The 11687-nt window shown below is 45.8% G+C and overlaps 2 protein-coding genes across 2 annotated transcripts in view; both read left to right on the top strand.

Annotated features, from left to right (window-relative positions):
* Nucleotides 1–9526: 9526 nt before the first annotated feature.
* Nucleotides 9527–10545, top strand: LOC123406119. The gene is made up of 2 exons (XM_045099605.1): nucleotides 9527–9874; nucleotides 9961–10545. Exons 1-2 carry the CDS (start codon nucleotides 9737–9739, stop codon nucleotides 10543–10545), a joined length of 723 nt encoding a protein of 240 aa, XP_044955540.1. The 5' UTR covers nucleotides 9527–9736.
* An 871-nt stretch (nucleotides 10546–11416) lies between these two features.
* The window catches only part of LOC123396168, a 34981-nt gene continuing 34710 nt past the window's right edge, over nucleotides 11417–11687 (top strand). The window contains exon 1 of the mRNA XM_045091215.1: nucleotides 11417–11458. Coding sequence (XP_044947150.1) covers nucleotides 11417–11458 — 42 coding nt within the window. The remainder of the gene's footprint in view (nucleotides 11459–11687) is intronic.

The following is an 11687-nucleotide window of genomic DNA, read 5'->3' as shown; positions in this document are numbered from 1 at the left end:
GAGAGGGTTACGACAAAAACTGGATGCACTTCGTGTACAAAACGAACAATCTGTTTCCAAGTATCAGGGTTTCATACGGAAACTCGTCTGTTACAAAGGGATTTCATTTTTTTGAACTTACTTGAACTCCATAGTTTTTCTGTGTTCAAAATGCACCATTCAAAGCCAGATCATCAATTTACAACACTTTCTGACTTCATTTGTTATTTTTCATGCATTTGCTGATTATTTTGAGCTATAAGACCATGAAATTGAAAAGCATTTGAAATGAAATCTCAAAAGGTTCCAAGTTGGCATGGTATCATGATTTCACCCACATAGCATGTGTGAGAAAGTTGAGAGGGTTACTGCAAAAACTGGATGCACTTCGTCTATAAAACGGACAATCTATTTCGAAGTATCAGGGTTTCTTACGGAAACTCGTCTCTTACAAATCGATTTCATGTTTTTGAACTTATTTGAACTCCATGGTTTTTATGTGTTCAAAATATATCATTCAAAGCCACATCATCAATTTACAACCTTTCTGACTTCATTTGTTATTTTTCATGCATTTACTGATTATTTTGATCTATAAGACCATGAAATTGAAAAGCAATTGAAACGATCGCTGAAAAGGTTCTAAGTTGGCATGGTATCATCATTTCATCCACATAGCATGTGCAAGAAAGTTTAGAGGGTTACGACAAAAACTGGATGCACTTCGTGTACAAAACGAACAATCTGTTTCGAAGTATCACGGTTTCATACGGAAACTCGTCTGTTACAAAGGGATTTCATTTTTTTTGAACTTATTTGAACTCCATAGTTTTTATGTGTTCAAAATACACCATTCAAAGCCACATCATCAATTTACAACCCTTTCTGACTTCATTTGTTATTTTTCATGCATTTACTAATTATTTTGATCTATAAGACCATGAAATTGAAAAGCATTTGAAACGATCTCTGAAAAGGTTCCAAGTTGGCATGGTATCATCATTTCATCCACATAGCATGTGCAAGAAAGTTGAGAGGGTTACGGCAAAAACTGGATGCACTTCGTGTACAAAACAGCCAATCTCTTTCGAAGTATCACGGTTTCATACGTAAACTCGTCTCTTACAAAGGGATTTCATTTTTTTGAACTTATTTGAACTCCATAGTTTTTCTGTGTTCACAATGCACCATTCAAAGCCACATCATCAATTTACAACCCTTTCTGACTTCATTTGTTATTTTTCATGCATTTAATGATTATTTTGAGCTATAAGACCATGAAATTGAAAAGATTTTGAAATGAACTCTTAAAAGGCTCCAAGTTGGCACGGTATCATCATTTCACCCACATAGCATATGCGAGAAAGTTGAAAGGGTTACGGCAAAAACTGGATGCACTTCGTGTACAAACACAGACAATCTATTTCGAAGTATCACGGTTTAATACGGAAACTCGTCTGTTACAAAGGGATTTCATTTTTTTGAACTTATTTGAACTCCATAGTTTTTCTGTGTTCAAAATGCACCATTCAAAGCCACATCATCAATTTACAACCCTTTCTGACTTCATTTGTTATTTTTCATGCATTTACTGATTATTTTGAGCTATAAGACCATGAAATTGAAAAGCATTTGAAATGAACTCTCAAAAGGTTCCAAGTTGGCATGGTATCATCATTTCACCCACATAGCATGTGCGAGAAAGTTGAGAGGGTTACGACAAAAACTAGATGCACTTCGTGTACAAAACGAACAATCTGTTTCGAAGTATCAGGGTTTCATACGGAAACTCGTCTGTTAGAAAGAGGGAAAATAGCAGTGGGACATTGTTAACCCTGGGTTTAAACTCTCTGCACCTGTGCAGCACAGACCTCCTGGCAGACCAAGGAAGACTAGGATAAGGGCACAGTCTGAAGCAAAAGGCCTAGGAGCCAGGAGAAAGAAGTGATCTTGCTGTGGAAGACTAGGACACCGTCGGACCCACTACAAAGAGTCCATTGATCCTGCTTTTGGAGAAGATGAGCATTGGGGTGGTTATAATGCTGGAACAGAAGCTCCAGAATCAGCTCAAGCAACTGCCCAAACTGAAGCTCCTGCTGCTCCTGGCTCTCCTGCTGCTGCTAGTTCTCCTCAACCTGCTACTAGCTCTCCTGCTGCTCCTGGCTATCCTCTACCTGCTACTAGATCTCCTGGTGCTACTTCCTCTAAGGCTGCTGATACTGATCTTGCTAGTTATGCAATATATTGTACTGCATGTACATGCATTAATTATGTAGCTATTTTTGCTGACTCATCTTGATTGTGTTCATGTTTCTCAGCCCAAAGAAGAATTACAAAAAGCCAGCTACAAGAGGTACAAAGTGGGGTTCACCGTAGAAGAAGGCAAAAGCCGGCATGCAATCAACTGTAAACACAAGGAGCAAGGCTGCTAATCCTGCAGCCAACACAAGGAGTAAGATGGGAAAACTGAATTGATCATGTTGTGGATCTATTCTGTTTAATGTTAAATGTTGTCAAACAACTGTTGGTTTGTAATGCTGGAGTGTGAACTTTTGTTTAATGTTGGAGTGTGAACTATTGTTTAGTGCTGGAGTGTGAACTGTTGTTTAATGTTAGATGAATTAATCATGTTGTGGAATCTATTCTGTTTAATGCTGGAGTGTGTTGTGGAATCATATGATTGCTCACTTTTGCCCCTAAATATCTTGCTAGGTGCTAAAAATTGCACCTTTTGCTGTCATTTTGTGTTGAACTACCAGGCATTGGTGACAATTTTAACACAACATATGATATCCATTACATCTAGGGCACAACATTACATTTGCTCAAGTTCACAACAGTGCACAAATGATAGAATTACATCTAGGGGACAACACACTAGCAGAAACATAACACACACAGTGCCACTTAATTGGCTTGCTTAGACCAAATAGAAACTAAACTAGCCACAATGCAAATGCCAAGAACAAATAGAAAACCCATTGTTTCCATGAGCTCATTCCATTTCTTCAACTTCAATTGCATTTCTTTTTTTCATTGTTCAGATCCATAACCTTCTTCTCCATCCTACTAGCTTTGATCCAACTACGTTCAAGGCCACCAAGGAGCTCCTCAAAAGCTTGCCCCACTAGCTCAGTGGGAGGTGGGTCAATCCAAACAACCCAATCACACTCATCAGGAAGTTGTTAAATCAAAGTTCACATAATTAGGTGAAATTCAGAACTTTGCAATAAATCGATGAAAAGAGAGTACCAAATGATGTTTTGAAGAATTACATCGAGTGGACAACCCAAAAACACCCCAAGAAACACGGCGAGCAGGAATTACCCATGCCCCGGGAAACGGTGATTCGAGTGCTCCTCAAGGCCGTAGAAACTTGGATTGGGAATGAAAAACTCAGATTGGAACTGCACAATCCCGTAGCCATCCACCTACGAGCCAGAAAGGCGCATATTACGGCCCATCCCGCGAAACCCTAGATGATAAATCCCCAAATCCAATGTCAACCGAAAATCCAAATCGACTTACCTCACTGTCTACGGAGGAGCTTGCACACGACATTGCGGACGTACACATGGACGTGCCCCAGCGGTGAAAACGGGGACGGGGCGTGACGGACTGCTAAATCTAGACAAATCTCGGGAAAAATGGAGCTCTGAGGTCGAGCATCGAGAGGAGAAAGCTTAACTAGTGTGGCTCGGGCATTTCATCGAACACCTCATGTGCATAGGAGGTGAGCTAGAGCACCCAAATGCCCTCCCCTCGCCGGCCAGAAAAAACAGAGTGCTCTGCCGCGGCAATGGGTATATATAGGCAAATTATTTGTCCCGGTTTGTGGCATAAACCGGGCTAAAGCCCCCCCCCCCCTGTATACCAATTAAACGCACGAACCGGTGCCAATGGATGTGGGCCAGGAGCGCGGCCCATTGGTCCCGGTTCGTACCTAGAACCGGGACAAATGGGTCAAGCCGAACCGGGACCAATGCCCACGAGGCCTCTGCCGACCACCTGGGTTCATGAACCGGGTCTAATGCCCCCATGGGTTCCGGTTCGCGAAGAACCGGGACAAATGGGCTGGCCAGGCCCGAACCAAAGCCCTGTTTTATACTAGTGACTGTAAAATAAAATAAAATCCATAACCCAACCTCTATTGCAAATGTTTCCGCAACAAAAATTTATTACGAAAATAAAGGATAACGCTCGGCCATTAGATTAAACTAGATCTGAGTGAGGCGGAACGAGTCTTTTAAAAGATTCGTCGGCCAACGCGTAGCGTGCCTTTTTCTTAATTGCCCAAGCACCTAAGGAAAGCATTAGCTTAGAGAGATGCCCTTATTACGTCTAGCGTTTTTTTTAACTGAGTACGTCGAGCATTAATCTTTAGCCAGAGCCGGGCCGGCAAATTATGGGGCCCTGTGCGATACTAAAAATTGAACCCTATTTAACTAGAAAAATGAACCAACGAGTAATTATAATGTAGATATATCTCACTAAAAAAACATAATGATATAATATAATGTCTTACATAACAATTGGGTTTATAAAAAATCATACATGTTCAACTCCCAGTTGCATAATATTTATTTGAACATCATCATTCTTTTGGTATTCTTTGAAATAAAATTTTCAATGATATCCTTGTAAACAATCTTTTCCAACACTTCACTCTCAATTGAAGTGATACATCTGCAAATGTAAGTTGGAGATTACGTTTCAATGTTTGTCAATTAGACGAACCGTCTAACTCATCTAGTGTCGTGTGGTGACGATTAAACTGCTATTTGCTATACTATGATCTTTAACCAAAGAGGCAAGAACCAATTTTTAACGAAGCCTGCCAAAAATTAATTAGAAAATTAGAAATTAGGAGCAAGAGTCGAAGTTAATCAGAAAATAAGAATCGCCGGCGGAACACGGAAGGCTACCTCGCGCTGTGTGCCCATGTGTGGTGTTGTCCGTCACCAGCGCAGCGGCGATGTGGAGTCTGATTTCGTTGATAGCGGTCGCCGATCCATCGGATCTAACGGTACCGTTTCCAATCGAGTATGAAGACTCGTCGATGATGTAGCAGCAGCGATGCGATAGGATGGCAATGTTTTCTTTTTGCAATCGATCCCACACGTCCCCAGATCCCGATTCGTTTTTTGGGTCTGACGATAGACAACCCCGATCAACATGGTCTAAAAAACAATCCCGATCGATCGAGCAGCGGCTGGCCGCTCGCCCTCTGCCTCAACTCAAAGCCCCAAAATCCATGTGAGGCCCATGGCATGCAGGGACAACCTTTTTAAGAAATACTACATCTTAGGCCGAGAATGGCGTTTTGGAGGCCGTTTTGGAGGCCGAGCTCTCCATGGAGGCCTTTATTTTTGAAAAATTCAAATTTAAATTTTTATGGTTCAAAAAAATCTGAAAACAAATATGCATGTATGTAAGGATGTAAACGACATGTGTGTAAAATTTCAGGTAAAAATACTTTAAAACGTGATCTGTACAAAAAAGACAAATTCATAGTCTGAAATGATGAATAGTAACATGTGTTAAACAGCCTCAGATTTGTCTTTTTTGCACAGCCCTCGTTTCAACGTATTTTGTTCTGAAAATTTACACACTTGTGTATTATACCTTCATCTATCTATGTATTTGTTTTTAGAATTTTTTGAAATATTAAAATACAAATTTTCACTGAATTTGATGTTTGAATTTAAAGGCCTCCAATGAGCTCGGGAGCCAAAAGCAATATTCGATCTTAGGCCTACATATAAATTTTGGGCCCCTAGATTTTGTGAATGCTGTGCGGCCTGCACACTTCGTACAACTATGGGCCTGGCCCTGTCTTTAGCAAAACTGTCTTCTGAAGGCATGAGAGGACACGACCAAGTCTAGAATTGATTTGAACGTACACGGGCGTGTGATCCAACGTCTCGCGGGTGACTAAGAGCAATTCTAACAGGCCGCGAAAAAACGCGTAACCCGTAAAAAGTTGGCGACTATAGAGGTTTTGTGTCTTTTTTGGTCAGACCAAAACCCGTATAGTCACCCCGGCCCATAAACGTTTTAGGCACCCCCCTGTGCGGTATATATAAGGGTTCGTGACCGATTTGTGGGCCAAAATCCTATCCCTTTGTCCCCACCTCCCCCCTCTCGATTTATCGCCGGAGGTGACTCCATTGCAACGCCACCACCGCAATCACAGCCGAAATTGAACTATGTGGAGCTTCGGCTGCTGCGATGGCAATGACCCCGAGCGGCAGCGGTGTGTCACCTCCAACGTTATGAGGATGCGCGTCGCAAAGTGGTACATCAACCGCGCCCTAGAGCGCCACTGTCACTCCTTCAAAGCGAGACGGAGGAGTATGACCGCAGGCAGGCGCTCCTCAGCCGCGGGCCTCTTTCGGTTCCTCCGTCGCGGGCAGCTCCTCCGCCGATGCCTCGAGCTCGAGGATGCCGCTCACGCCGGTCAAAAGAGAGCGAGAGGAGGTCCTGCCGCTCCGCGTGGTGAAGAGGGAGCCAAAGCGACGGGGAGTCATCGGTATGGAGGATTACCTCCCTCCGACGGAGGTGGACGCCATTGAGGCGGTCATCCTAGCGCGCAGAGCGTGGGAGGAGGACGAGGAGCAGGAGCGGCATCGACAGGACGTCGAAATCAACCAGATCTTCCTCGAGCAGGGGCTCTATGTGGCACAGAAGTTCGCCGCCAACCAAGAAGAGTGGCGCCTCGTAGCCAAGCAATGGGACGAGGTCTATGTCGACCTCGTCTCCTCCTCCGATGACGACTGAGATCCACCTCCTCAAAGTGTCACCACCGCAATAACCCTCGGCTTCGGTGGACCATGGCCACCATGCGGCTCCCTGTCCCCCCTCCTGCGATGGTCGCGGCACTCAACAAGCTCAGGAGGGCGTTCATGTGGAACGTCGCCGACCGAGCCTTCGGGTCACAGTGCCTGGTCGCCTGGGAGCGTGTGTGTCGGGGCACTTGAGGTCTAGAACGACTGCCTCCTCCTTAAGCTGCTGCACCGTTTGCACTCCGGGGTCCCGTCGAGGTGGGCTTCCTAGGTTTGGGGGCAGCTGGGCGGGCGCTCTCTCCTCGCCCAAAGCCGGTCCCCTCTAAAGGGGGGGGGCACTTGTGTGCCCTCATAGGGTTGCTACCTACCTACCGCTCGCTCTCCCATGTGTTGCTTGGGATGGGAGGTGGACATCGTTCTGGAACACGTGTGGCTTCCCTGCAGGCCGCACTGGATGGTTTTCCCCGCCTTGTTCTCCCATGTGACCTACCCGAGGATCATGGTGTGGAAGGCCCATCGGGATGGGGTGCGTGCCTTGCTTGTGCCAAGGCTCACTCCGCTGGTTGTCCGTGAATGTGCCGAGGTCTAGCTGCTCGTCGAGAGTTGCCCCGGGAGCGAGTCCCCGGACTCTTGGCTTGTCCTTCTTTGCAAGGGTCCCCGGGGGCGTTCTTGGATAGTGCAGCGTATGCCTTTCACCGCCTTGACGGTGTTGGGGTTGTGACGCCCACCTGCCCGTGGTCGTTCTTCTATTGGCTGCTCACCCTGGTGCACGTCCACACACAGGACGTGCTCCTCCGCAAGACCATTCTGATGGCGGAGGTGGCCTGGTATCCATGATGTGACTCTGTGAGGCGGTTTTGGAGACCATCGACCACCTCATTTTTGGCTGTCCCTTTGCGGTGTAGTTTTGGAGGTGCCTCGGTATGTCGTCGGAGGGTGCCTCGGTTTGAGCCCTTCATCTCTTCAACGTTGCTGGTGCGATTGGCGAAACCTCTCCGAATGCCTTCGTCCTCCTGTGTTGTTGGAGGCTCGGGAAGCGGTGGAATGCTATGGTGTTCCGGGATGGCTCGCTGTCTCTGTCCACCACCCTCAAAGCCTGCCATGACGACGCCGTGTTGTGGCGGGCTAGGATAGAAGCGGAGGATCACACTCATATTGATGTCTGTCTAGCTCGACGTGCTCAGATCTATTTGAGAGCCTGCCCTATGGTTGGTGTCTCCTCTTGTGGCTTTCTCATCTTTCTGTGTAAATCTGTCACTCAGGATTTTATTATTATTTCCATTAAATAATATATTCAGGTGGTTAAGGGGCTTTCCCTTCTCCCCCGATGAAAAATTCAACAAAAAATTATGAACGGGTTCAACTTCATGTGTAAATGTGTTTTTTTGGGCAATGATCTGTGCTGGCGCGTCGGCCAAAACTTTCGGCCAGTCGCATCATATCGAACCCTCTTGACCGTCAGATCGAGCCATGCAGCAAAAATCATCGATGGTAGCAAAAACAAGCAGCGATGTAGCAAATTTCACCTATGAATGCAATAAAAACATGGTTGCAGCAAAATCATCATGGTCGTCGCACGAGGTTGCAACACTGCCTTGATGGATGTAGCAAAGAAGTCCGCGTGTAGTAGCAAAATACAACTACGGTCACAGCAAAAATTCGTCGCAGCCGTCGCTAGGTCGCAAGTCCACCTTGACGGATGTAGCAAAAAAGTTATCCGGTAGTAGCAAAATGCAACGGTTGCAATACTTGTATACGCGTGAGCCAGACATGGCAGCAGGCGAAGAGGACGACAAGCGGCGGCTGGAACCGGTGGAGCGGGTGGCCGACGGGGGCAGACACCGGAGATGCGGGCTGTCGACGGGGGCAGACATCGGAGATGCGGGCAGCGGCGCGCAGGGGCGGCAGCAGCAGCAAGGGCGCAGGGTTCCCAGATCTGGATAGACCGCACGGGTACCACGCGACCGGCCCAAACGTTCCGCCGGCGCACCGGCTGTAAACATTTTCCTTTTATTTATTTATTATGGGTTCATATTCGGTCTTTATGACTTTATCCCAAGATGGTGCGAGCTGTAACACATGGTATATATGTGGTATAAGAGCATCTCTAGTGGATGGTGTATATGGAGGTGGATGGTAAATATACACTATGAAAACTGAAAAACACTTCCCAGTGGATCGTGTATACGGACGTGGAAGTTTTACACGTTCATCCACGACGCTACTTCTCGTGCAAATACACACGGCTCGGCCACGCTCGTGGAAAGGGAAACAAGCTGCTCCCGCCATCCTCAAGCCTGCTCCCGCCTCCGTCCAGAGGCCATCGAAGCTCGCCGGCGACCACTCCCCTCTGGTAAGCTCTCTCCCTCCCTTCTATTTTCCATTCCAGAGAGGTCTGGGGCACGCGGCGTCGGGGGCGGCTGGGGCGCGCGGTAGCAGGGGCGGCTAGGGCACACGGCGGCGGGGGCGGCTGGGGGGCTGCTGGTGCTGAACCCGCTGCTGCTGCTGCTGAACCTGTTTGGGTGCTTTGGCCGGGGCGCTGCTGCTGCTGAACCCGCTGCTGCTGCTGCTTCAAGAATGCAATTGGAGTGAATTATGGGGGGAATCAATCACTGTTAATTGTTGTCCATTGTTGTTGTTCATTGCTGTCCATTGATGTCAATTTGATGTCTAAAATAGCTGTCTATTGCTTGCAGATGAATGATGACCAAACCTTCTTGAACATCATTGATTTTGGTTACACACAAACACAACTAGAAAGTCCAATTGGAGAGCAACCAACCCCATCAACTCAGCATCAAGCAACACCAATAACAGAGAAAGCAAAATCCAACAAAGGAAAAAATTGGTCTAGTGAGGAGGACAAGATTTTGATAGCAGCATGGGGAAATACAAGTTTGGATAGTGTCGGGACAGATCAAAACAGAGATGCTTATTGGGCTAGAATTTCAGAGTACTACAACTCACACAAGATGTCATCATGGCCGGAGCGTAATGCTAATGCAATCAATTGCCGTTACACATTGATTAAAAAAGAGACCGCTAGATTTTGTGGTTGCCTTCAGCAGATTTTAAATATGAAAGAAAGCGGAAGGACTATAGAAGAAAAGGTATGTGTCTATCTTGTACTTCTATATGTGTTGTGCAATATTCTATATGTGATGTGCAGATTTTCACAATACATTTGTATGTGCAGACAAACGGTGCACACATTATGTTCAAGGAAATGGATCTTAAAAAGAAGAAGCCTTTCACATTGATGCATTGCTATGTCGAGCTTTCGAAGTATCCAAAGTGGCAGACAAAAGAACTTGAAACTTCTCGTAAGAAACAAAAGAAGACCGTTGGTGCAAGTCCGGGCACATCCACCAATGATCTAGCTGATGCATCCTCGGTACGCACTGATGCTACCTCGATACACAGGGATGCTCTTGAACATGAGCAAAGACCTGATGGTGTGAAGAAGGACAAATTGCGGAAAGGTAAAGCGGCTAACAGTGCTTGCAAGTTGTCATTAGAAACTGTGTGGGCAGCAAAGCAAGAGAAGGATGACATCAATGAGGCGGCAAAAAATGCTCCCTATGCACAACAATTTGAATTGCGAAAAGAGGAGATTGCACTGAAAAAGAAGGAGGATGCACGAAACGAGAGGGAGGATGCACGAAGAAAGTTTGAATTAGATGAAAGGGTCATGCTCATAGACACTAGTGGTATGACTGATATGCAAAAGCAGTTCTACCAAGCTAAGCAGAATGAGATCCTTGCTCGTCGCCTAGAATAAGAACTATTTGATGCTTTATCCTAGTTGTTGTAAGAACTATTTGATGCTTTATCCTAGTTGTTGTAAGAACTATTTGATGCTTTATCCTATTTTATTGATAGCACTGCATTACAAAGACATTTGGAAATATTGCCGTTTGAAAATATAGCCGTTGGAATATACACGTCCTGATTTCCACGTCCTGTATACACGTTTCACTGAAAAACTGGGAGGTGTAAAATTTAGCAAGGTGTATATGGACGTGTATATGAAGATATACACGTCCAAATTTACACGTTCCACTAGAGATGCTCTAAGGGGTCTTGTTAGAGTTGCTCTCATAGCTTGCTGGGATCGGGCGACCGTAGCGTCCTCCCGGGGGAAAAAATCGTCCTCTCGATTTCCAGCAGCTGCCATCGAAGGAAGTACTTTGATTCGCGATATCGACCCCAGCCGCCCCCTTCGTCCGCATCTTCTCCGCCAGCTATCAGACGTCTCTCTGTCTGTCTTCTTGACCGACTCGAAACCCTAGATGCGCCGCGCCTCCCCATCGCCGTAGAAAAGGAGAAGAAGAAAAACCTCCGCTTTTTCCTTTTTGATTGAACAAACGCAAGGGTTAAGCGAATTGAGTAGTTGAAGCCCCCTTTATCAGAACAATCCGTCGCGCGATTTTTCTTCCACCTGGTCGCCATGTGATTTGCATCAAGCCGTGACACTTCTGTTTGATCATTCTTATGACAGGTTATCTGCTGCTTTTTTTAATCTAGGTCATCTGCTGCTTCCTCTGTTTAATCATCAGTAGTACTCCTACCTAGTAAGAATTTTACAGACATTGAGAACTTCTTTGTGTGCAGTGCAGTGCAGGTCAACATTGCGGCCTCTAGTCAGGCCAATGTCTACTTTGTCAGCCGCCCCATCGACCGTTCCAGATCAGGTACCTAAAATTAAGTCAGCTCTGTTTGGTTCTCCAACCTGCATACTGCCTGCAAGTATCTGAAACTTGAACTACTACGAAAATTGTATGCATCTTGGCTTTTGTTTATACACCGGGGAGCCTTCTGCATATGTTTGTGTGGGCTGTAAGATCTGTACGCCATCCTGAGCTCAATGCTTGATCACCATATATTGCACTTCAAATCCTTCTAATTTTCAACAAATTTTTA

The sequence above is a fragment of the Hordeum vulgare genome, chromosome 1H (genome assembly GCF_904849725.1).
Source record: "Hordeum vulgare subsp. vulgare chromosome 1H, MorexV3_pseudomolecules_assembly, whole genome shotgun sequence".
Lineage (NCBI taxonomy): Eukaryota > Viridiplantae > Streptophyta > Magnoliopsida > Poales > Poaceae > Hordeum > Hordeum vulgare.
The sequence above is the reverse complement of the archived record's forward strand: the minus strand, read 5'-3'. Positions and strand labels throughout refer to the sequence as shown.

Coding starts and splice junctions, on each gene's coding strand:
- LOC123406119 (XM_045099605.1), top strand. CDS start 9,737: ATGTCATCATGGCCGGAGCGTAATGCTAATGCAATCAATTGCCGTTAC. Junction 9,875..9,960: donor GAAGGACTATAGAAGAAAAG/GTATGTGTCTAT, acceptor TTGTATGTGCAG/ACAAACGGTGCACACATTAT.